Raw genomic sequence first — 27,324 nt, 5'->3', positions numbered from 1 at the left:
AATATTGTGTAGGAATAAGTTGCAAAACAAAAATGGATCCAACTAGCTCAAGTTGTCTCTGAATCTGAGGCAACTGGCTCAAATTGTCTTCAAAAGTGAAGGCAACTAGCCCAAAGTTATCTTCAAAAGTAAAAGAAACTAGCACAAGTTGTCTCCACCAAGAAATGCACAAGAATAAATAGTTATAAAAATGAAAGAAACTAGCCAAAGTTGTCTTCAAACATGGAGCCAACTAGCCCAAGTTGTGTCTACAAATGGACACAACTAGCACAAATTGCCTAAAAAAAAGTATATACGGATGAGTGAACCTAGTGTGATTCGAACACACACCTTCTGACATAAAGTCAATCGTGCTACCATTACACCACAGATTCATCAAAAAGTAAATCAAAAGTCAAAAAATCTATCAACGAATCATGCATCAACATCATTTGGGCAGAGTATACAACTCCAGAATCATGCATCTCAAATATTGACAACAAGTAACTTCGAAAAACATCAGTAAAACTGAACTATTGTAAAACAACATTCGAAGTAAAAGAAAGAACTAGATAAAAATTTGAGGATGAGTTTTACCTGCATTTGTTGCATGATACAAATCAAACAACCATACCCAAGCCACAACAGCAGCAACCACCCAAACCTCCACTGTAAATTTGAGGATGAGTTTTACCTACATTTGTTGCATGACAGACAAACCAAACATCCATAACCACCACAACAGCAGCAACTACCACCACCACAATAACAACCACTGGAAACAGTGCTGCAACATTCACCACCACAGCAGCAATTACCCCAACCTCCACTGCAACATCTACTACCACCACCACTACTTAAAACACAACAACCACCACCATTGCAAAAACAATCATAGACACAAAACAAATACAGGAAAAACTCCTCCACAAAAAAAAATGGAACCAACTAGATCAAGTTGCCTCCAAATCATGAAAGATGGAATCTTCCACTATTACATACTAAAGCATCCCAGCATAACAATATTAGTGAAAACCAACATAATCCTTATCAAAGATAATAACAGTGACATACACATTAACTACCTAAGTGCATATGAAAGAGAATCCAAAATTGAAATTCAATACGAAAACAAAACAGATACAAGTTGTCTCCAGAAAAAGAAAGAAACTGGCACGAGTTGTCCCCAACACTAGAAACAACTTGGTCAAGCTGTTTCCAAATTTCGAGGCAACTTGATGAAATTGTTTCCAAAAATCTGTAGCTTAGTAGTAAAAGGGCAAGCTAAAAATTCAGCAAGAAACACTAACTGAATGGCATTTGTTTGGGCTTCTAGATGGTGAAACTGAACACATTCTCATTTACTAAAAGTAGATGACAAACACATTAAAGATGCATATCAATCAGAATATAATTTTGCATACATTAGTAAGATTAATGGGAAATTGAAAGCAATAAGATTAATGTCTAATACGAACCTGTAGTACATCTAGCCGGTAACTTTGCACACTACTGTACCTTACTGGTTCATCATCAAACCGAAGAAAAATGATACCATATCTACATATTATTAGCTGACTACTGGGTGCCCTACTAAAGCAAGGATACTGTTGTGTTCGGATCCATAACTCCTGGAGAATTATATGACAGGAGAGAGTAACACCAAATTGCTTATGCAAAACTTGGCCTTCACTACTTCTCAATTAGAAACTCAATTAAATTCATAGAAAAACTCTTGGATGTTGAAGTTCACCCAATTGATAGCATCACCAAAATTAACACATCCCTTCACCTATAATTCCCAGACACAATTAACTAGATCGTCTCAATGCAAATTCAACAATGTCGTACCATACATATTTTCGTAAAATATAGGGCTAATATAGTGTTAACGTATGATCACTAATCCTAAAATATAGGGCTAGTATAGTTTACATATGATCACCAAAAATTCATCTCATCTTTTCGGTATTTACTTTCATTAAGGCTTGTTATGAGGCCTTGCTTTTGAGGGGTTTTTTCCATAACACTTGTTATATTTACATATTGTTTTGCACGATTTACTAGGGTCCTAATCTATGCCATAGCGGTACAGCCCCACAATAAATAATTTTATATGTACTGATTTTGATTTGTGTCATTGGTTTGTAGTTATTTTATAAAGTGACGATCGATTTCAATTTTTTTTTAATTGTGATGTACATTACCAGAGTTTATTTTAACATTAAGAAGATCAATCACATATTCTACTTAAAAATATTATTCGTTTTGTGTCGACACAAAATTAACAGTCACAAAATTAATTAACATGGTCTATTACTACTACTCACAACACCCGTACACCATCGTAAAACCACCTGGTACTATTTTTTCCCACCACCGCCCCCACCTCTCGTAGGCCGTAATTATAGTTCTTAATCACAATCATCAAGTATAATGTTTAGATTGAACAAACTTAGGTAGCCAGTTAATTTAACATACTATATTTTTTTATTGTGTATTATATTTTCTTTTGTTTTGCAATCAATTTTACTTTAGCACTAAAAAATATGATTTATATGATTCGATACCAAAGATAGCATAGGTATTATTTAGGTGATCCAACGATCATGATGACTTTGCCTTATATGGTTTGCCATCATCTCCAAAATATTTGGTACCTGCCTTGTCAATCGTGCTAAGAGCAACCAACTACAACTTGCACAACACAATATTATCGGTGTTGTAATTAGCGACACATAACTAATATAGTCAACTACTACTCATTAACAACCATCACAATAAAACAACTCATCGCCACAACTTCTTCCACCATCACCAGGGGATTTTTTTTTTTTTTTTTTTTGGAAAAATGGGATCCCACTTTAGGACAAAAAAACAACAAAAAAGTTGTTATTAGGCTTGAGAGCCATATGGGTTGTGTGTACAACTATACACCCACGCTCTAAGCTGACTCTGCTTCTGACCAACACTAATATTTCCGCCTTCACCACTTACTGACAACCGCCACTGCTTATTACAAGAAAAGTCGCTTTCAGTGCCAAATAATTATGTCACGAAAAATCAATTTCTTCGTTACGAAAAGAATTTTGCGGCGCAAAAAAATTTGTCACCTTTCGTAGAATGTTTTTTTATGACGACCTTAAAAAATTGTCACTGAATTTTTCAATTAGGGACTTAAGTTTATTTTCCACCAAAACTGTCTTTTCGTGGGAAAATAAAATTGACACTGTTCACTAATTTTGTGATCAAAAATTTTGTTGCTCTAGGTACTTTATTTGAGGAAATTATTGTATCACATAAAATAGTTATATCAATAATTTGTTTGTCTCAGGATATATTTACAGTGAGGAATCAAATTTGTCACATAAAATAGTTTTAACAGCAAAATCTGTCTGCCTTATAATATTTATAGTGAAGAAACAAATTCGTCACACAAAATAGTTTAAGTCACGATATTTTTCGTGTCGAAATATAACTTATAATGAAGAAACAAATCAGTCACATAAATGGTTTTAGCTGACGAAATCATTCGTCTCAAAAAAAATTATTACAAACACAATGCTTCCCTCACCATAACTGTTTCCTAACAAAATAATTACAAAAGGAGTAATTATGAATATTTGTTAAATTGATCTTTTTCACAAAATTTACGAAAACAATTTATCTTATTATTCTTTTTTGATATATATATACAGATAGAAGAGAAATTTCATTAGAGAAAGGAATGTACATCGAGTCTACCAAGGTAGAAAAAAACAGAAAAGAAGATTACACAAAATTACATAAAAATTGCCTCCCAATTGTTCATCACTAAGGTACACTCTATGCCCTGCAGCTGATGCCCACAATAGTAATCTTCAATTAAGGGTTTGAAGACTTCTATCAAGGGTGTACTGTATGAAAAACCATAATTAAACAAGTAAACATGGATGAATGGAGTAATAAATAAAAATAAAATCTGCTGGATCTATCACTATCCATATCTATTCGCTAGGTGCCTGGAGTTTAGGAATCATTGGGTCGAATTAACGAAGTTTACTAGAGACAGCAAGGTACATGGTATGGCGCCCCTGAGCAACAATTTTCCCAGTTTTTTTCTTCCTTAACTCTACCATGGCAACTCTGGCTGCTTTTCCGACCCGTACAACATTCGCTTCAATCTCAATTTCTTCCTATTAGACAGAAAAAGTTATCAAATTTTAGTTTGCGACATACGCAGACTCTAAAAACTGAAACTGAATAGGAAATGTGAGAATACACACATCAAGATACACGTAATCCAGGTAAGAAATGTTGATTCCCACAGAAACGCCACTAGCTTTAGCACCAGCTGTGTTCTTTGCAGCAACCCCAATTATATCAACAAGGGATGCCATTGCTCCACCATGTAGAGAATTACCAGAGTTCTAAAATCCAAAATGAAAACAAACCCAAACGTCAAATTTTAAAACTAAAAAGAGGAAGGGACTGTAGTACTTACAAGGAGACGAGGAGGGACTTTCATGGAGCATATAATTCGACCTGGTTCAATAAGATCAACTTTGATTCCTTGAATGATTAAAGGGTCGAATGATGAACCTGGTGAGTCATAAATTTCTTCCCCTTCTGATGATGTTGTTGTCTCCAACAATTTCTTCACTGATTCCAAATCCATTGTCTTCCCGGACCCGTCTCTCTATTCTCTTCTTACCCAGATAGTACTCCTCCTATTAAAGTGAAAATCTCGAAAACCGATCCTCTCATCGACTAATAGCTTGTTTCAGTGCTAGATTCCAGATCTAGTTCAGCCATGGGTGATGTTGTGGTAGTGCTCATTTCTTTATTATTTCGTGGGATAATACCAAAATAATATAATATGAGCGCATCAATAATATTTTGAACCGGCCCATTTTTTTGCTAGCAAAGCGATTCCTGCATGTTTCATGTGCAGTACTGTAATAATCAATAACTAAAGAAGTTATTAAGTTGGAATATAGTAACGTAGTCGCTAGCTCCACGTACCACTTGACCCTTTTTTAGTTCAATATTTGTTTCATCATGTATTCCTTTCCTTCCTATCTTTCTGTATTTACATATACTCTTTGAGTACCACTATCAAATGACCTAGTTCAAGTTTGCACAATTATTAAAATAAGAATGAAAAAAAAATACTTTTAAGTATTTTTTTATAATTATACCCTTATAAATAATAATTAGTGAAATTTTGAAATGATTTATCTCTCAAACTACACCACGGATGATCGCAAACTTCATATCATTGAAAAACATTTTAAAACACATACATAACGAGTATAAACATGCCTATAAAATTATTAATCGTGCAACTTGAACAGCCATATAACAGCTGCATGACCGTGCATGCCGATGTGGCGTAGAGATGAATCAATTGTTGTCCACACGTCATAATAACTAAACGAAAAAAATAAACAAGTCAGTAATTTATAGAACGGAAATGAATAACGGAAAGTATAGATTCTTTAGAAATATGCTCCTCTTTCACTTCTTTTGCTTTTTTTCAGTTCAAAATCACTAAATCAGGATTTGAATCCTTGATTTTTTCGAGGTCCCAAAATGTTATAGGATCAAGAATTAATGTACGACAGGTATAGTAACTGAAAAAAAAAAAAAAACAAGTATCCAATTTAACTCAAATTGGCTATCCCACTTTCTTCCATGTCTACGAGTACTGTTAATCGATCAAGTTTTACAAGGAAGTTAATCATTTATGATTTGGGATTTTATTTTAGTTAGAAGCTTAGTCAGAGCAGTTTCTTCTTATTGATTTTGATTTATGTAGAAAATACTATCTTAATGTAGAATAATAAGCTACTGTGGTATGCCATTAATGGCGGATAACCATAATCTGTGATATATTGAATTAGAAGATTCTAGCAGGTACCAGAAACAAATCAAAAGAAGAAAACTAGCAAGCCTTCTTGCAAGGATCATATAGTGTGATTTTATTTATCTCCTCATTACTGTTCAGTAACCTATTCTGGTCTAGATTTGTTTCTGTAAAAACCAGCGACTATGTGGGTGATAGTGAAGAAGATTTTTTTTTTTTTTTTTCGTTTTTGATATATAGGAAAGATAAACTGATTACTTAAAATTATATTTTCTTTAAAATGTTAAAGTGACGTTGCTGCATTAGAAAGTATCTTTTTCCTCCACATAAGAAAACGATGTTACTTCGCTGTTATTCAGCTAGCTATATAGCATTTTCGTAAAATTATGCATATTTTTTATATTTTTTATAATCGATTAAAATGATAGTTTTAGAAATGTCTCCTTGTTTAGTGATATAGGTCATTTATTGTGGGACAAAATCTAAAAATAAATAGGTCAACTAATAATGGGACGGAGTGAGTACCTTTTTCATTTTCTCAATTGTCGTCGTCGTTATTCAACAATAAAAAGTTTGAGACCTACATTGTTCATGTCTCTAAATCAGAAAAACCTTCAGTCTTTACCTCTCATCGAGATTGGTATAGATCAACTCTTCAATCTCTGTCTCCTTCACCTCACCCTCAAGAAATCCTCTATACATATACTCGCGTAGCAAATGGACAATGGTTTTGCAGCTCGACTAACACCATCTCAAGATTTTCATCTCAGTGATATCCCTGGGATAATTTCAATCCTCCCTGAACAAATTCACCCCTTCAAAGTACCCGAACATTTGAATTTCTCAGTTTGAGGGATAATTCGGGTCTTTCGGCTGCTTCAATTCGCGATGACAATGTCATTATTGGTGTTATTGATAGAGGAATCTGGACAGGACATCCAAGTTTCAATGACTCCATGCTAACACCAGCACCAGAAAGGTGGAAAGGTATTTGCAAGTCCGGACCCAATTTCCCAGAATCCTCTTGCAACAGAAAGATAATCGGTGCTCGTGCTTTCTGGAACGGGCACCGAGCCAAACTTGAAGGTATAGCTGTGAGTAATTAATTAAAATCCCATTGTGATACAACGGGACATGGTACACATTGTGCATCAATTGCAGAAGGATCTTATGTTAATGATGCAGGTTTCTACAAACGCGGTTGGACAAGCCAAGGGAGTAGTGAATAGAGCAAGAATTGTAGTTTACAAGGTATGCTGGAATACGGGTTTCCCTGAGTCAGATATTCTCGTTGCTATGGATCAAGCTGTAGCAGATGGAGTTGATATCATTTCTTGATCAGTAGGTACCCATGGATTAGCTAAACAAAACCATCAAGATTTAATTGCGATTAGGGACGGGCCTAGCAAGGGCCTAACCCGGGTTATAGCCCGTCCCTGGTTTTGCTAAATAATTTTTGAAGTATACGTATTTTCCTTAGTTTTGGTGTTATAGCCTTGAGTTAGCCCAGTACTGAATAGATACGTCTGAGTGCACTGGGTGGGAGTAAGTAATTGATACATGGATATTTATGAACTATAGTGTCCCATTGCACCTTCATTCGAAGCAAAAGCACTCCTTTTTCTCTTCCCAGAAAATAGGACTTCTTTTTCCTTACTGCTGCTAGGGTATTCATATTCATCAAAATATTGTAGTGATGTTCAATTAGAACTTCAGTTATTGAAGGTATTTATACTTTGTGTTTTTTGTTTTAGCTCGTTGGTGAGATGGAATATTTCCTTTAAAAAATTTAGGGCTTGAATTTGGTTATGCATTCTTGTAGTTCTAATTTTGTTATCTTGATTGATTTCGTGGATAAAGTGTTATTAGGGTTCTTATACTGTGTCTATTTAGAAATTAAAGCTTTTGTTTTGTTTTGCTGAATTTTTCCTTAAACTAAAAATTAGGTTTTTTAATTTGATTCTACTGTTACAGTGTTATTACTTTGAGATTGATAGGGAAAGTTGGGTATATGAACATTCAATACGCTGAGGTCAATAATGTTTGGTGCCGAGCATAATAAAGGAAAAGAATGCTTGAGAGTGCGGGTTGCGCCCATGGTTTTGTACAACTGAGATAATGTGGTTATATTTGAGAATTTATGATAATTAGAGTCACTATATTGTAGTTTCATTGTCGTCTCGTCTCATTGTCATGTTCTCAATGTCACAAGCATAATATGGTGTAAATACTAAATAATATAGTATGAATGAGACCTTATTATTTTTGCTTGTAATTTAGTCTTACAAGACAGGACATTCAGACCTAATACAGTATTTCATTGGATGGACCAAGAGCAACCAAAATGGTGAATTTGGGTAACTGATATTAAGATCTTGGTCTCCTCCGAAATCATAGTGGATATTTTAATCCAGGCGTTTTGCAGTCCAGTTTTGAACAACCACCCCCATTACGTAAGAACGTAAGATTTTCACAAGCTCCAATATGAAGTTGTCATATTATGCCATGTTTTCAGACCACCATATCATACTTTGGTACTTTGAACTCTAACTAAACTATCTCGGTATTAGTAGATTAGGATTTGTTTGAATGTTTCTTCTTCTTATCTCTGATTTAGGTATCTTCTTATATGTTGTCAACGCTAATCATTTACATCTCCTAGCTAAATTATATAAAATGAAAACTAAATTATTGTTTTCCAAAGATTCTTCAGCGACACCATAACAACTATTTGTTTGGATTATTTGGTCTAAATAGTTTTTCATCTGCTTGGGATGAAACCCATACCGCATCGTGAATTAGCATTACTAGTGTGATTCTGTGAATGGAACTACTGAAATAAGCCTTTGCTGCTTTGTAAAACATTTCCTCGATCACCTAATATTTGTCTATTTATAGATACATTTCCATATATGTAAATCGTCAGAGTATTTACTTTCTGTAACTTAGAAGTTCTTCTTCATAACAACCTCAACTTCCTTTCGTGAATGGTTTTGCTACGCTTGGCCTCTTGAACCTTGTCTGGATGGAATGTCAAAATGGTAGTTTTGTTTGAGATTGTTATTGCCGCCTCTCATGGTGTAATACCAAAAACTACCGAGTATCCTTGTAAGATCATCTTTTTGTAAGTTGAATTTTTCACAAATGTTCATTATGCATTTATCACTGTGGAGTGTTTACAATTTGTTGTTGTTGTTGTTTTGGGTTTTCACCATAAGGTATGTTTTGTTAACAAGTGGTAGTGATTAATTTAAGGTATCTACTAATCCTATTCAGGTTACAATGTCACTCGACCATCTTCGTCCACCAGCTAAGAAGTTATCTCGTAGAACTTTTTTTTTTTTTGCATGAGTTTAGCCCTACCCTATACAAATTATTAGGTTCGTCCCTGATTGTGATTGCAACATTTGGTTCTACAGAGAAAGGAATACTTGTTCCATGCGCTACCGGGAAAGCAGGGCCTGGTCCATCCATTTCAGTTAATATTGCACCATGGATACTAACGGTTGGAGCTAGCGTCGACTATCGATTGACAGTTTCCTGCGGATGTGCATTTGTTGGGTGACACTTGTACACCGGGAAGTCACTTGGATAATTCGCGATTAGTTTTCGCTGGTAACAGTTGCAGTGAATTTTTCCACCAAGGGAAACGCTGGAGTCCTTTGGAATCCAAGTAAACATCATAAGGATGGAGTCCTTTGGAATCCAAGTAAACATAAGAAGGGTATCGTCAACTTTGACTCAGAGGAATTCGATCATGTGATGCGCGTCAATGTAAAACTCAGTAAAAGGTTTTATGCTGGGCATTAAACATGTGGCACGTTTAATGGTTCAAAGTGGAACGGAGGGGTGTATAATATCTATAGCTAGTGTAGCTGTTGGGATGAAATAGTCTCATATTTCCTAATGCATCTGGCCTCTATACCCATATAACAATATGAGCCACTTCACTCATTGTCAATTGGTTTTGAGTTGGAAGCCCACAGTGAGGCCCATACGTGAGTGGAATAGATTCCATTCCACCCGTATACGATTCACGTGTTAAGAGTCTTAAATCCCCCTTACTCGTAAAGAGAAGTGTTGGGACGAAATAGTCCCACACCTAAAAAATTTATCCTTTATACACATATAACATCTATTATGGGCCACTCCACTCATTGCCAATTGGTTTTGAGTTTAAGCCCAGAAATATTTCAGTAGTTGAAGTTATGGGAGGACTAGGTCCTCATGCATACATAGCTTCAAAGCATGCTATTGTTGGGCTTACAAAGAATACAACATGTGAACTAGGAAGGTACGGAATTAGGGTAAATTTTATTTCTCTGTTTAGGTTTTCTACATGAATCGTAGTTTTTTTAAAAAAAAAAACAATTGGGTTTAAAGATCAAAGGTTATATTAAGTTTAAACCTCAAAGAGGTCTACTACCTACAAGCCCAGGTAGCTAGGAAAATAAAGAGAAAAACCTCCTCACCCCGATGCTAACGAGTTTCGTACTCAGGTCGCTGGTATCATCACCCATCGTCTTTACCATTGTACCACAGTGACATCTGCTACATGAATGCTAGTTAATGCATGAAAGAGTACACATAGTTTTAAGCAATATTGTTAGAGCACTGCTCGGTCGAACTCGCAAGCGTTGCTATCTCAAGCTTGTTTGTCAAGTTTAGTTGCCAAATCTATAAGTCTTGATTTCTAGTCTACTAATAGCTAAGTCTCGGATTAGCTGTAGTTGAGCCTCAGACTCCACGGCGTTCACCGATTGAAGATGAATAACTACTCAAGGGACTTGTGGAACTTCATCGACAAAAGTTATATGGAGACTTGAACTTATATATCACTCAAAAGTCTATCTATTCTATCTCCTATTTTGAGACAAAAGTCGTATTGCTATTTAAACTTCGATTATACACATTTGCTATTTCGAGCCGAGTTTATCTCTCTTATCCATTTCTCGAAATATGTGTTGGTAAGCTTTCACTTTGGGTAAGGTCATCTTTACTCGTGAGGAAAGTCATGTTGATTATTTTAATAACTTGAAAATGGCTTTGATGAAAAATAGTTTGTGAATAACAACTATATAACATCCTCGAAGAAAGTTTCAGTGATTGAAATGAGAGTTTAGAACATGTAACCATATTTGGATATAAGCATAGTGTGTTATCACATTTGTGTAAAAAATTCCAAAACCGGGAACTCAAAGTATGCGTACCCGTACGCATACTGGCGGAAAGTCCACGTCCGTGAATTTCTGCTAGAGTTTGAAAGTGAAAAACAAACTCAATCCGGTTACTTAAGTATGCGTACAGTTTGCATACTTAGGTAAGTTACTTTCTAAAATCGGTTTGTTCATGAACTACAACATCTATATAATAAGGAATGCAATCTTTGCAAACCGTGGCTATAATGTTCATGAATCGATTCGAGTGAATCAAAACCGATTGTGTCTTGTATACTTCTATGAGATCTAAGCAATTGAACAACTCTCTAACTAGTTTATTTGAGTCATTTGAACTAGTTATGGTGAAGATGAATAAGGTTGATATGAAAGTGCTCATATGGCCAACCATTGGTTAACTATCGTTGAACCAACTAAGTGTACACGTTTAGGTACAGTTACTCAAACCTAAATGAGAAGTTACATTTCATTTGTGTATAACAAGCTAAGTTCGATCTAACGGTTGAAGGATATTAGCTTGAATCTAATCAGTTTTTCATCTAACAATGACTATTGAATACTTTGTTACCAAGGTAACTTAGATTGCAAACCCTGATTTGAAATCTATATAAAGGAGAACTCTAGCAACTGAGAAACCTAATCCCCACACCTCCTGTGTGATACTAGTTGTATAAGATAGAGTCGATTCTCCTTTATTAGGTTTTTCACGAAACCCTGTAGGCTAACGACTTAAAGACTTCATTGGGATTATGAAGCCAAACCCAACTATTTTCTCTGTAGTTGCGTGATCTGATCTTGCTGTTTCTATCGTGATTGAGTACAATCGTAAGATTGGCTTGAGATTTATATCTCCGACAGGCACGATACAAAAGTAGCCACAAACATCTTCATCTCATCGTTTGTGATTCCACAATATCTTGTTTCGTTAATCGATTAAGATTATTATGAGGTGATTGATAATTCTAGGCTGTTCTTCGGGAATATAAGTCCGGATTATCAATTGGTTCCTGTTCACCTTGATTTATCAAAAGACGGAACAAAAACTCGTAGGTATATATGTGGAAGACAGATTTATCTATTCAATAGACTTTTCTGTGTGATACAGATTTGTTTATCAAGTCTTCGAATTTGGGTCGTAGCAACTCTTAGTTGTGGGTGAGATCAGCTAAGAGAATCAAGTGAGCACGTCTGTACCCTATCAATAAAAGAAGCGGGGATCAAAGACGTAAGGAGCACAACTGTACCTTTAATCAGTGTGAGATTGATTAGGGTTCAACTACAATCCAGAACGAAGTTAGCTTTGTAGTAGCCTAGTGTCTGTAGCGGCTTAATAGAGTGTGGTGTTCAAATCTGGACTAGGTCCCGGGGTTTTTTCAGCATTTATGGTTTCCTCGTTAACAAAATTCTAGTGTATGTGTTATTTCTTTTCCGCATTATATTTTGTTATATAATTGAAATATCACAGGTTGTGCGTTGAATCGATCAATTGGTAAATCCAACCTTTGGTTGTTGATTGAAATTGATTGATCCTTGAACATTGGTCTTTGGTACTGTTCAAGTTATCCCTCTTATATTCAATCGGGCTCGCAAATTATTATTTGTTTGATTGTGTATTAAATTGAGAGATTGAGATATAACTCTTTGATATACTTTTTATTAAGATTGAGTCTGACTGTCTAGTTTATTATCTTGAAAGTATATTAGAGTTAGTCCATACAGATTACTAAGAGAAATATTGGGTGAGGTTGTCAGACCCCCACTTTTTCAAGTATGATGATGGCGATGACAGTGATCAGGCTATCCAAATGAACACGAAATAGAAAATATGGAGGAGTTTGAGAGATTAGGCCTAAGAGGTGCAACATTAAGAGCAAAAGATATAGGCAAAGCAGCACTCTACCTCAAAAGTGGTGAATAAAAGTATGTAAGCGAGCATAATCTGGTTGTAGAAGGAGGTGTTACCTCTTCAAGAAACTATATTGGGTTGTAGTATCTACCAAATTGGCCAATGTACTTTCAAATCTCTGAAAAGGATATACGACTATTAATTTGTACACAAGTCTTTCGGGTATTTAACATGGTTGGATCGGTATGAATATTTAACGGGTAAATATATGATGTTCAGATGTAACAAATGAGGAAGGATCTCTTCACACTTTATTCTCATATTATCTAACACATTGGGACTCTTTTTTGTAAACAAAAATCAAATATTAATGAATTTGAAGCTAAAACTTTTGGGATATGTGCCTCTTGCAAAACTCTACATAGCTAGCGAAAATGAGCGCATTCCGAAATGTATAAAACCATCATATGACGATCTCAATTTCAATGGTTAAATATCTGTTGGTTTTCGAATGCTCATTTTCAAAGTAGTAGATGGTGATGTTACACGTTTCGGAATGCGTTCATTTTTGGTGAGAACATATAGCTTTATAAGAGGAACATATTCCCAAAATATTAGCTTCAAATTCGTAGCGGTTTGGATTTTATTCAAAAAAATAACGCTCAATATGTGAGATAGTGCGAGAATAAAAGTGTGAGGGGATCCTCACATATGATGTCGAGATATAACAAATACAAAACTTCAACTTTATCAAACAGTTGAAATTCCAAAAATTATTGTTTCCATTACAGAAAATGGGTTGTATGCTCAGAACAATGTAATTTATGGTTGAACTAGACAGGTAAAATATAAGCATGGGTGAAATGGACTTATCAAACAGTTGAAATTCCAAAAATTATTGTTTCCATTACAGAAAATGGGTTGTATGCTCAGAACAATGTAATTTATGGTTGAACTAGACAGGTAAAATATAAGCATGGGTGAAATGGACGGGAACAATTTAAACCCGAAACAGACAGAATTACCCTTTAAAACACATCTTCTCTTTCTATTGCAGTACTTAGAAAACATCAAACATCTTCTCTTTCTCTCCACCATCTCCAAAAATTATCGTCGTCGCTCTTTCTCCACCATTATCTTTCACAGCATCAACAATAATTAGCGATTACCACCATCGTATTTCTTCATCGTCTGCTACATCAACAACATTAACACAGTATCCAGTACCATCATCCCTATCCACCGTCTGCACCATTTATAAGAATAATTACTGCAAACACAAACACCAACTCCAGCACAATGAAGGATTAATTTTTATCCTAATTAGGGACTGGATCAATCAATTTCATAAAATGAATCATGATTCTCTTAAAACTCGTAATTTTCCAAACCCTAAATCTGTTTTTTTTTGATTTTATTTTCCAGGATGACATGCATTGATTTGTTAAATTGGTTGATTTATCTATTTTATCTCTGATTTCTTATGATAGAACTGTTAAATTTCTTATGATTGGGATCTTAATTTTTTATGATTGATGTGGATGAAACATGTTTCATCTGTTCTATATTAGGTTGAATTTCGGTTTACCCATGTTTATAATAGGATGAAACTGGTTTCACCGTGTTTTAGATTGGGTTGAGGGCTTCACCCATGTTTAAACTAAAAATAAAACAAGTTTCATCATGTATTAGATATTACTTGAGAGAGATACCGTTAGTCACCCACTCTCTCTATTGTAAGTTAAAACATAATGAAACCGGTTTCAACTTCTTTTACATTGGGTTGAATTTGATTTCACTCATATTTAAACTAAGAAGAAATCAGTATCATCTTGTTTTAAAATTGGTTGAATTTGGGTTGAAACTAAGATGAAATCAATTACATTCAATTTTAAATTGGGTTGAATTTGGTTTCACCCATATCTAAACTAAGATGATACCAGTTTCATCTTGAATTAGATATTTATGTGACCTACAATGTAGTGGAGGCCTGCCTGGCTATTTCCTTTGCATATATTGTATTTTGCAATTGAATTTGAAAGTTTGTTATATGAAGAATCATGCACACATATAAAGTATTTATATGCAATTGAATTGAATTTGAAAGAGGTCATTAAATTCTTGTGTAATTTGAATTTGTATGTATATGATTGAGGTAGAATGTGATTTTTAAATCTGTAGAATGAACAGGTATTTGCAAGGAAACAATTTCATCTTGGCAGAAGAATCATTGAAAAGAACTATTGTGTCGAGTAAACAAACAATTTATAACCACAATAAAGAGGCGTGATTATAGCTATGACCATTTCACAACAAAAGAAAATAATGAATGAACTATTGTTTACGCCTGAAAGAAATGAGAAGAGTAAAAAGACAAACCTTACATTGTAGTAGCAGTAGTACTAGTTTCGGTATCAGTGCACTTAGTATGGGAAGCAGGTATGTCCCATTTCCTTGTCTTGAAAATTATGCATTAAACATCTCATGCCAAACCCTGCTTATAAACTGTTTATTATCTCTTGTTTAGATTTTTGTCACTAGACTTGAATATCTCTTGTTTATGTATTGTATAAACGAACAACTGAAATTCATTTCTCCATTAATCAATCAGGATAATAGTGGTGAATGTAATTGGTATGAATAAAATGAAAGAAGCAATAAAGATTATTGATGGTGTGGAGTGTCCACATGGATGGTAGTTCTGTAGAATTATGAATGCTAGCATACGTATCTCGAATTCGAGTAGAAGTGTGTTGATGTTAGACGTGAAGTAATGGTGATTTTGGAAGTATCAGAAATCATACTATTGGTAGAAGCTTTGAGTAGCTGCGGAAATGGGAGCTTATAATTATATTATATAGTCAATACTAGTAATACTCTTTTACTTCTTTAATTAACTATACAGATTGATTTCTTAGCACAAAAAACTATATACTCTTGTTTCAGTTGTTTGTGGTGCAACAATCTCACTAGAAAGTAATTTGTTGTGTCGCGCTAGACAAATAAATATTTATCAATAGAAACCGAGTTTAGAGTTTCAAAATCTTTTTGCTTATAAACAAATTAGTTTAAGGGATATTTAAGGTAAACTCATTATTTTTATTTTTATTTTTCTTGGCAGATTATCCAAAATGGTTAATAAAAAGTATCTTTTTGATTCCCGTCTATTTAAACAGTATCAAATTTTACATGTCTTTTTCATCTTGAAATTGTTGTTTTAGGGCTAATTGACCAATTTTGTGTTTCCATTAAGGAGTTGAGTATTTCTGAACGCAGCCCTCAAGGACGACTTCGTGGCTTGATTGTTATGAATTTCAAATTGTGGCAATGTAAAAGTCAAATTAATTTTCTTATTCTTTTTAATACTCCCTTTGTTCCACTTTAGATGATGGTGTAGTGTTATTTTTTTGTTCCACACCACTTGGTAATTTTCATACTTTTCCACAAAGCTACCGACAATATCTTAACATTTTGTCTTGGAATTATAAGTTTATTTTTAAATGCACTCTAATAATAATTAATTTCTAAAGACTTTTTTCAACAACATAGATGAAAATATTTTATTAATCTACGTGAAAACTTCCAAATCATAATCTAAACTGGAATAGAAGTAATATAAACTTTTTTATTCAAAAATAAAAATATAAAATGTAAGGATTAAATCTTTATGTTTAATAACAATGCCTTACCACGAAACGTGAAATCTTTCACGTAGAAGGGAGATAATTGGGGAAGCACTCATGATGACAAAAGAATATATGATCACAGTTTAAATCATGCAAACTTTAATGCTCTTAATCCATCTGATTCACAGTACTCGTTGGGCATCCTATGTATGGGATAACCTCAAACGAAACTGAATCAAATGATTAGAAGCTTTGCTTTAAAAAAAAAACAGATAAGCCATGTTAACAGATCTTCCCCTTTATGCAATATCCAAAACACCCCTCACATGCTTTTAGATGGGTTAAATTTCAACCTGAATAACTAAATACATATTTCTACCTGGTGGTACATATGGATAGTCCATTGCACAACTAAGAAACCGATGGTACAGAATCATGAATTTATTTATGCTATACATGGTCCTTTTTTCCAAATGCAGGGCTAGTAGAGATGGCGCCTTTCCTGACTGGAGATTACAGGGCGTGCTTTTTTTCTGAAGTCTTGGATGGGCGCCCGTTTTTTTGCCTTAGTTTTTGTCCCACTTTTAGTGTTTTCGTATCTAAGTCCTACATCCAAAAATGGCGAAGCCTTTTTAGTGGAGGTGGTAGTTCTCATTCGAAAAACTACTTTCTATTATAACACGAGGAGTTAGGCTTTTCTTTTCTTTTTTCTTTTTGCTGAGGAGGAGTTTGTACTCCTCCCATAATAGGTTGTTTTACGCCATACTAATTCATTGGGCCATAATCTTGCTCAGTTGCTATAACTCGCAGTTCGCTATTTACTTAACTTTCATGCAGCATTGCTTTGTGAAACTAACGTGTGTGCTCGGTATGTTGGTGATTGGTTTTTCAGGTACTTGACACGATTGTGGTTGGTATCTGCACGAGAAGTACGTTGGAATCTGTATACCACTCACTCCTTCAACAAAAAGAAAGGAAAAAAAAAAGAACAGAGATGAACCAGTGCTTTCTTATCACTCTGCAACCTAGTTAGCAATTCGGGATTCGTCAAACGTACGGAACGGTAAACGTACGAGTATTATACGGTTTTGTCCAAAATTCGGTCAACGGGACGTGATTCGTCATTAATTCGAAACGGCATACGTACGTGTATAATTCGATTTATAAATGTGAATTCGGCTCTGAAAATTCGGTATCTATATATAACAAATAATTTGTATTTATAAGGTCATAGACCAATTTTTATGCATATGTGTGAGTTATTTAAGGAAAAATAAACTCAATATGATGATATTAATAATATATACAACATTAGTTATCCAAAAGGACGTCGTATGGTGGTTTAGATGCTTGGTTAGTGAGTTTGAGATCTCTCTCACCTTCACCTTCAAATCTCTTCAGTCGTTTTTGTTTCATAAAAATTACAACACGTCTAATATTCGGTCGTGTATGTTCGGGAGGCAGTAAATCCCAAAAAGTGGAGTCTTTGAAAAGTAAAAGCTAAAGAATTTATGGCGAATTAAGCGGACGTATCATTCGGGATACGTAAAATTCGTGAACGATTCACGAATAATCCGGGAATACCACATAATACGCGACTTGGATTCGGAATTGCAAACATACGCGAATAAGACGGTAAAATTCGTGATACGGAAAAATTCGGATTCGCGAATCATTCGCGAGCTCTGCAATTATGTTGGCTGCCAAACTATTGATAGGAATGTGTGTAGTGTCCCTTTCTCTTTGATGGGATGGAAGGGTGGACAATGTTTCACAACGTGAAAAGGTTAGAGAGTGAGGGAACATCTGGAATTAATATTTATCAGTTAGAGGTGGAATCTGTTTTCCCCCGATTTTACTCTCACAAGAACTAACACTGCTTACCAGAATGTACATTGTGGAGATTTGATGATGTCATTATGGCCCCCCAATTTATGGAAATCATGATTAGTAAAATATGATTGACATGTACACAGATGGTGCATACTCATACTCATATATCTTGTTTAGTTCTAACATACAGGTTCTCATCGTTGCACCCTTGTATTGGCTATGGGCATATTCTGATATAGTCTCTAGCCTATAGGTACCAAATGACAAGATATACCATGCACAATCGATCATATTAGGAATCAGGACCTACGACCCTACCTGAATAATGTTAGCAGAAGTACATTCTGGAGATTAGACCCTACGTGAAAAATGATTTCCCTTTCTTTCTAAATAAATACAATACACAATAACCCACATTCATACAAAATCAATGCCCGTGCCGTATCCCTAGTGTTAAGATATAACAAATACAAACCTTTCAACATCATCAAACAGTTGAAATTCCAAAAATTAGTGTTTACATCAAGTAGTTGAGTTTTTCTGAACGTAATCCTCAAAGACGACTTCGTGCAGGGCCGGCTAATGACATAGCATAAATGGTAAAATTCATCCCAATACAGACTCAGAGAAGCTTAGCTTCGTTACAAAATTTGAGAAAAACAATAATACAGATGTTAATGAACTCTCAGGTTTTCACACTTATTCACCAACCCTCAAAATACACATGTAAGCAGAGCGTGTTGTAGTATAGTTGGCAAAGCACGCGAACAACACGTGAGAAATGAAATAGAAAAAAGTAGTTTAAAAACTGTTATCCCCCCATCCCCTCCCCCACCCCACCACCCAGGATCATGGGTGGAGCAAGCACACTGAGCTTGGCACGCAACATCTGAAATCTGGGTCCATGTAGAGCTTTGGTAAAAAATGCCAGCCAGCTGATCAAGAGTGTGAACATAAAAGCATCCAAGCCATTAGACTGTACAAGTTATCTGACAAAGTGGAAATCCAGATGGACATGCTTCATTCTGGAGTGCATGGAAAGGTTAGAAGCAAGACTGATGGAGCTGATATTGTCATAACCTAGTTTAGGAATGCCAGAGATCAGAAAATGTAGGTCATGTAGAAGATAGCATATCCACACCACTTCAGCAGCACTATTGTCTAGAGTTCTATACTCAGCCTCTGTGCTAGAGCGAGCTACTATTGATTGCTTTTTAGAAGACCAGGAAATGATGTTTGGACCTAAAAAGATGCAATACCCACCAATGAACGTCTGTCATCAGGGCAGCCTTCCCAGTCAGCATCTGAAAAGCCTAATAAGAAATTAGTCCCTTTGGTGAAGTGAAGCCCATAACTGATAGTCCCTTTGATGTAGCGTAGAATTCTCTTGGCAGCCATGAGATGAGGATTTCTTGGGTATTGCATGTGTTGGCAGATCAAGTTAACTGCATAAGAAACCTCAGGTCTAGTCCAAGTTAAGTACAAAGATCTGTACTCTGTTGGATTGTCCAGCAAATAACTTGCATCCTTGCTGAGTTTCTCAGAAGCTGTAATTGGAGTTTGACAAGGCCTGGCTCCTTCCGTATGATGTTTAGTGAGCAAATCAACTGCATATTTGGTATGATAAAGAAACAATGACTTGTCATCCCTTTTAATTTCAAGTCTCAGAAAGAAGTGTAAGTCCCCTAAATCTTTGATAGGGAACTGCAGCAGTAGGTGAGCAATCACTTGTTGTAAGAATGCATGCGAACTGCCAGTGAGTAGTATATCAACATAGACCAAAGCCACTGAAATATGAGGACCGTCTTGATGAAAAAACAGACTAGAGTCAGAGACATAGTCGACAAACTTGAGAGATAGAAGAGCAGTACTTAATTTGGCATACTAGGCTCTGGGTGACTGTTTGAGGCCATAGATTGCCTTGTGGAGGAGACACACATGATGAGGCTTAGATTCATCAACAAATCCTGGAGGCTAATTCATGCAAACCACTTCCTTCAAGTCTCCATGCAAGAATGCATTACTGACATCTTGCTGATATATTTTCCAGTTGTACCGCACAGCCATTGACATAATAACTCTTATTGTAGTTGGTTTATCCACTGGGCTAAATGTTTTCTCAAAATCAAGGCATGGTTACTGATGGTACCCTTTGGCAACTAGTCTGGACTTGTATTTTTCAATGGTGCCATATGCCTTGTACTTGATCCTCAAAACCCACTTGCAACCTACAACATTTTCTATATCAGCGGGATCTACCAGTGACCATGTACCTGCATCATTTAAAGCTTTGTACTCTTCAGCTGATGCAACTCTCCAAACTTCTTCTTTATGAGCAGCAGTGATGCAAGTTAGTACAGTAGTGACCTTGCTGAGGAGAGCCACATCCAGAGGATAAAAAGTTGCAAAATAAGATTTGGGAACTCTAATTCCATTTTTATCCCTAGTAGTCAGAGAATGATCATTCAGTGTGAGAGAGTTTGGGGAAGGTAGAGGTACACTAGATGGGGGAGCAAGAATATGAGATGTAGTGGAAGGATGAGATGGATGAGGAGCAAGAATGGGAGATGCAGATGACAAGATCTTGTAAGGAAATGAGTCCTCATTAAAGGATACATGCCTAGATATGTAAACAATGCCAGAGTTTGGGTCCAGGCATCTGTAACCTTTGTGTTGAAGGTTGTAGCCAAGAAAGATGCACTGCTTGCTTTTATGTTCAAGTTTGTTGGTGGTGTATGGTTTGAGCCATGGAAAGCAAGCACAACCAAACACTTTTAGAAAATTGTAATCTGGCACTTTGTGAAAAAGGAATTGAAAAGGAGTAGAGTAGTTGATCGACCTAATGGGAAGTCTGTTTATCAAATAGTTAGCAGTTTGAAGAGCATCAACTCAATACTCATGAGGAATGCCTGATTGAGACAACAAAGTTCTAGTGATGCCTAATAGATGCTTGTGTTTGACTTCAGCCATATCATTTTGTTCTGGTGTATGAGGGAAGGAGAGTTCATGAGCGATACCTTTATGAGCAAAGAAAAGAGCTAAGAATTTATTTAAGAATTCTCCTCCATTATCAGTTCTGATAGTTTTTATTGAATGGGAGAGGAGGTTTTCAATTCTATTAACAAAGGAAGTAAAAAATGTGCTTGAAATAAGACTTAGAATGTAAAGGTAGAATCCAGCAATATTTTGAATATTCATCAACAATATTAGCATAATATAAATTGCTTGAGACTGAAGCAACTTGACAAGGACCCCAAAGGTCAATGTGTAACAACTTCATATGTTGATTTGCAATAGTAGTAGAAACTTGAAAAGGAAGCAAAGTTTGCAATCTAAGCAAGAAAAAAGTTTATTTGAAACATTAGATAAATGTATTACAAAGCTTCTGAAGAGTTTGAAAATTGGGGTGGCCAAATCTTCTATGAACAACAACACTGTCACTGGTTGTAGAGGAGAAAGCAATAGGATCTTTGTTGAAGGATATTGGATAGAGACCATTTCTATGTGGTCCTTGGAAAATAATCTTCCCAAAGTTCGGATCCTTCACAGAGAATCCATGAGAATCAAGTGTTAAGGAGCAGTTATTGTCAGAGGTAAATTTATGAATGGGTAGTAAGTTGTGGAAGGCAAGAGGAACTACAAGGATGTTATGAAGATGAAATGAACGATAATTAATGAGTTTACTAGAGTTTCCCTTGTGAGTTATAGGCATACCTCCACCATTTGCAATTTGAATTTGTTTGCTTCCATCATATGAAGTAACCTCTTACAGACTGGTGGCACTTGGAGTAATGTGGTTGTTTGCTCCACTATCAGCAATCCATTCTTCATTGTCAAAGATATCAGAAGCAGCAAGCATTGCACTTAAGTTAGCTGGAGTTACTCTGCCTTTGTAGGAAAAGTTAAGCCTTTGAGTGCAATTGGGTGCTAAACGATCCTCACCAAGACATAGCTGACATGGTTGCTTCACAGGAGTAGGATATCCTCTACCAGTAGGGTATCCGTGAAATATAACAGGATTTGGAAAACGACTACCATCACCATGTCCTCTACCTATAAAGGAACCCCTAAAATTATAGGAAGAACCCCTGTATGAACCTCTACCAGAATTTTCTATAAAAGCCTTGGCATCATTTTCAAGTTTAAGTACAGCTGCTCTTTCACTAACAACTTTTTCATTGAGAAAATTGTTGTGTAATTCTATACTAGAGATAGGTGCATTTAGATGCCTCATAGACGTAGCAAAGGGTATATAACCAGAGTTTAAGGTTTTAAGTGTAATAACAACCATTTCCTTATCAGAATTAACTTCACCACCAGCAGCTAATTAATCAGATAACATCTTGATTTCATTGATTAAGGTAGGTATAATTTTAGTACCTTGAGTGATGGAGAGAAATTGTGTACGCAATTGAATTGAATGAGTGGAAGAAGCTCTTGCAAAACGCTCTTCAATGTTGGTCCATAGTTCATGAGAAGTGGTAGCTCTGGAAAAGTAAGGAATGACTGAGTCCGAAAGGTTTGGGTGAATCCACATCAGAATAGAAGCTTAGCTTCGTTACAAAATTTGAGAAAAACAATAATACAGATGTTAATGAAATCTCAGGTTTTCACACTTATTCACCAACCCTCAAGATACACATGTAAGCAGAGGGTGTGGTAGTATAGCTGGAAAAGCACGCGAACAACACGTGAGAACTGAAAGAGATAAAAGTAGTTTAAAAACTGTTATCCTGCACCGCAACTATTGTTATCATGCACCACTTCATCGGTTATGCTAATACCAGCCCCATAGAGAATGCAAGGAAAGCTCCACTTGGGGGCAGCAGAAGACTAGCTTCCATTAGGGGTTTTCGAATTAAAAAAAGAAAATTACTAAGAAATTATTGATGAAACGGTATAAATATCACGGGAAGAAGTTTATGAGATTTTGGGCTAAATAAAGTTCTCTCTCTATTCCTTGAACTCGTTAGTTCCTTTCAGTTTTTCGACAGACTATTTTGTCTTTTCCTTTTGCCTGTTGCAGCCAAAAGCTAAAGGAGAAAGGTATTATATATACCCAGTATCTTGAAATTTGAGTCTTTTGTATACTTTATATTTTTTATCACTGTATAACTTTGTTTGTAATTATGTGATGATTTTTGCGATGCCAACTCTTTTTTTTTTTTTTATTAGAGTTAGCTTATTTCCTTAGTATTTGTTTTCCATACGTATTTAACAATTCAGTTTCCTAGTTTACAGCTTTTCTTAAATTAATTTGCTTGCTTATCAAGACTATTCAGATATATATAGCTTTGGTCTAAAGTTTGTATGGGCAGTTATCAATATTAATGAAGTTATTCAGTTCGTTTCTACAAAAGCAGAGGCTGTAGCCCCAGTATAAAGGGATTTATCCTTGTTTTTTCTTTTTCTTTGCATCTTAAATTCCAGTGTGAAGGTTTAGAACCCTAACACCTGGATCAGAGCAGGTCGATTCACTTCCAATTTTCACCCAATTTTTTTTTTCTACAATACAATGGGTCATGCTTATACAGAGAACCTAAAATCAGTAAATGAGAGCGTGACTAGCCTGGCTAAAGCAGTTGATGATTTCATCAAGGCCATGGCAGAACAAAATCTTCAGGAACAAGAGCGTAGAAAGACCAGGGCAGTTGCGAAACGTCAACAAAGAGAGGAAGAAAGAGTTGCTCATACACAGGAACTCACAGAGAACAACACAGTCCTAACAAGCGCTCTTACTACATCATTAAGTACACCTGCTCTCACCACACAACTGACTCAAAATACCACAACTATAAACACCCAACTTTCCGCTTCACTTCGTTCAGTTTTTTCTGACTTTATGCATCAGCTGAATCAAAATAATGGCAATGGTACTCCTCCACCTCCACCCCCACCTCCGCCTCCAATTGGTGGTCAACCAACCCCTGCCATAGCCAATACAATCAATCTCAAGTTTCCTACTTTTGATGGCGAAGATCCTGATGGATGGATTTATAATGTTAATAAATATTTCAGCGTGCATCACGCTGATGATGCTCTTAAAATTACTATTGTTGCTTCTAGTCTAAAGGGTGATGCTAATGTTTGGTATCGATGGAAGCAAACTAATGTCACAATTGTGACTTGGTTGGAGTTCTGTGCTCATGTTCGTGCACGTTTTGCGCCTGAAAAATTTGTTGATGCTCGTATGGATATAAGCACAATTAATCAGGTATGCACAGTCAGAGAACACATACCTGCTTTTGAAAAGTTGTTGAATTTTGTTGATTTTCTGGATGACTATTTGATAAGCTGCTTCATTCGATCTCTCAAACCTCACATTGGTACTGTGGTTAAATTACATGCACCACAAACTTAGAATGATGCTTTTACAAAAGCAATCATCAAGAGGAAGCTTTTGCAACAACAAATAGGGTTTCTGCACGACAACCTTATCGCCCTCCTCCACTTAGAGCTAAATCATCAAATTCTACTACTCTAATTAAGAAGCTTCAACTTCCTCCTGGTTATAAGAAGTTATCATGGGAAGAGATGAAGGAAAAACGCGAGAAAGGTATTTGTTTCAATTGTGACGCACCGTTTAAATCTGGACATATTTTTCCTAATAAGCCAGCTTTTTTACTTTTGGAGATGGATCCTAACTCTTTTGAAGGCAACACTGAGATTGAGCATACCTCTGAAGATCAAAATACGAGTGATGATATTGTTGTTGTGGACTCCACCCCGGCTATCTCTCTTAATTCTCTTCTGGGGTCTACATTTCCTAATACAATGCGTGTTACTGGATATGCAAAGGCTAGACCCCTTACAATTCTTTTGGATTCAGGATCTACACATACTTTTTTGCATCCTAGCATAGCCAAATAATGTGGCTTTGTGGGTTCTTCTACTACTTCTGCTTTAAGAGTAACATTGGGTAATGGTGGTCATCTTGACATTAAGGGATTCTGCACTCTTCGTATCCAATTACAAGGTACAAATTTTGATATTGATTTTCATCTGCTAGATATTAGTAATTGTGATGAAGTATTAGGAGTCCAATGGCTGAGAACATTAGGAGAAATTAATTGGGATTTCAAAAAGTTGACCACGCAATTCATTATTCAAGATAACACCGTCACTTTAACTGGCAAACAATCATCATCTGTGATGATTATGGATTCTTCTCCAATGCGGCGTTTATTGTCAACAGAAAATTATGGGATTTTGTTGGAACCAGTTGCATTAAATGCTTCTACTGACAAGCACTCTGCGTTGTTAGCTGAAATTCAACAACTGATCTCAACCTTTGAGGATATTTTTTCTACTCCAACTTCACTACCCCCAGCACGTTTGCAAGACCATAAAATTCCTTTACTGCCATAGACTGGACCGGTGAATCTACGTCCTTATCGATACCCTCATTTTCAAAAAGATGAAATTGAGAAAACAGTGAGTGAGATGCAACAAGCGGGGTTCATCAAACTTATTTCTAGCCCTTTTTCTTCTCCTATTCTTATGGTTCGAAAGAAAGACGGTTCGTGGCGACTGTGTGTAGACTACCGTGCTCTTAATAAGGTAACCATTAAGGATCGTTTTCCTATTCCGGTAGTAGACGAATTGTTGGATGAACTACATGGTGCATATTTCTTTACCAAGCTTGATTTACGTTCAGGATACTACCAGATTCGTGTCCATGGAGCTGATATTCCTAAGACAGATTTCCGCACTCATGATGGTCATTACGAATTTTTCGTCATGCCCTTTGGTTTATATAATGCACCAGAAACATTCCAGAGTTTGATGAATGATATATTCCGGCCTTACTTACCCAAGTTTGTGTTAGTTTTCTTCGACGATATTTTGATCTATAGCAAGGATTTTGAAAGTCATCTCAAGCATCTGGAGTTGGTGTTTGAACTCTTGCGTAAACACAAATTATTTGTCAAGGAATCCAAATGTACTTTTTCACAAAAGTCTGTAGGATACCTTGGCCATCTGATTTCGTCTGAAGGTGTGTCTGTGGAACTAGAGAAAATACAATGCATTCTTTCTTGGAAGATCCCTTCTACAATTAAAGAACTTAGAGGATTTTTGGGTTTGGCTGGATATTATAGGAAATTCGTGAAGGATTTTGGAAAAATCATCTCCATTAACTCAGCTTCTTAAAAAGGATGCTTTCAAATGGAATAATGATGCAACTGTAGCTTTCAAGTTACTTCAACAGGCTTCGACTACTACACCTGTTTTGCTTCTACCAGATTTCTCAAAAGAATTTTATTTAGAGTGTGATGCTTCTGGTGGTGTCATTAGTGCAGTATTGATGCAATCCGCATGACCTATAGATTTCTATAGTAAATCTCTATATGGTAAGAACCTTAACTTATCTGTTTATGACAAAGAAATGCTCGCAATTGTGTCTGCAGTAAATAAATGGCGACCCTATTTGCTTGGTCGACATTTCAAGATTTATACAAATCATAGGAGTTTGAATACTTCTTGGAGCAACGTCTTTCTTCCATTGAACAACATAAGTGGGTCTCAAAGTTATTAGGCTATGATTATGAGATCATTTTTCGCAGTGGCTCGAAAAATAAAGCTACAGGTGCTTTGTCTCGAATTGTTAACCCACAACTATTGGCAATAACTGCACAAATTTTCTCTGGCGTTGATGACATTATTGCAGAATGTCATAATGATCCAACTTTACGTGCATTAATTGATCAGTTCCAGCTCAATCCTACTAGTAAACGTCATTATTCTTACTTAAATAGTGTGTTGCGTTATAAGGGAAGAATTGTGGTTGTTTCTTCTTCAGAATGATGTAAAAAACTTCTTCATGATTTTCATTCTACTCCATTGGGTGGTCAATCTGGTTATTTAAGAACTTTCAAAAGATTGCAGCAAAATTTTCACTGGACTGGAATGAAACATTCGATTAAGGAATATATTCTTCATTGTGAGACTTTTCAACGGAATAAGACAGAAGTTGTAGATCCTCCTGGTCTTTTAAGTCCACTGCCAATACCTTCT

The 27,324-nt window shown here is 35.8% G+C and overlaps 2 protein-coding genes across 2 annotated transcripts; one reads left to right on the top strand and one right to left on the bottom strand.

Moving 5' to 3' along the window:
* Positions 1-3,691: 3,691 nt before the first annotated feature.
* Positions 3,692-4,787, bottom strand: LOC113339356 (acyl-coenzyme A thioesterase 13-like). The gene is made up of 3 exons (XM_026584646.1): positions 4,463-4,787; positions 4,245-4,388; positions 3,692-4,154 (listed from the first exon to the last, which is right to left on the bottom strand). Exons 1-3 carry the CDS (start codon positions 4,634-4,636, stop codon positions 4,008-4,010), a joined length of 465 nt encoding a protein of 154 aa, XP_026440431.1. The 5' UTR covers positions 4,637-4,787; the 3' UTR covers positions 3,692-4,007.
* A 787-nt stretch (positions 4,788-5,574) lies between these two features.
* LOC113339652 (subtilisin-like protease SBT1.4) lies at positions 5,575-7,165 on the top strand. The gene is made up of 3 exons (XM_026584891.1): positions 5,575-5,585; positions 6,675-6,921; positions 7,013-7,165. Exons 1-3 carry the CDS (start codon positions 5,575-5,577, stop codon positions 7,163-7,165), a joined length of 411 nt encoding a protein of 136 aa, XP_026440676.1.
* Positions 7,166-27,324: the final 20,159 nt, after the last annotated feature.

The sequence above is a fragment of the Papaver somniferum genome, unplaced genomic scaffold (assembly GCF_003573695.1).
Source record: "Papaver somniferum cultivar HN1 unplaced genomic scaffold, ASM357369v1 unplaced-scaffold_21, whole genome shotgun sequence".
NCBI classification, from domain to species: Eukaryota; Viridiplantae; Streptophyta; class Magnoliopsida; order Ranunculales; family Papaveraceae; genus Papaver; species Papaver somniferum.
This window is presented reverse-complemented; position numbering and strand designations above follow the sequence as displayed.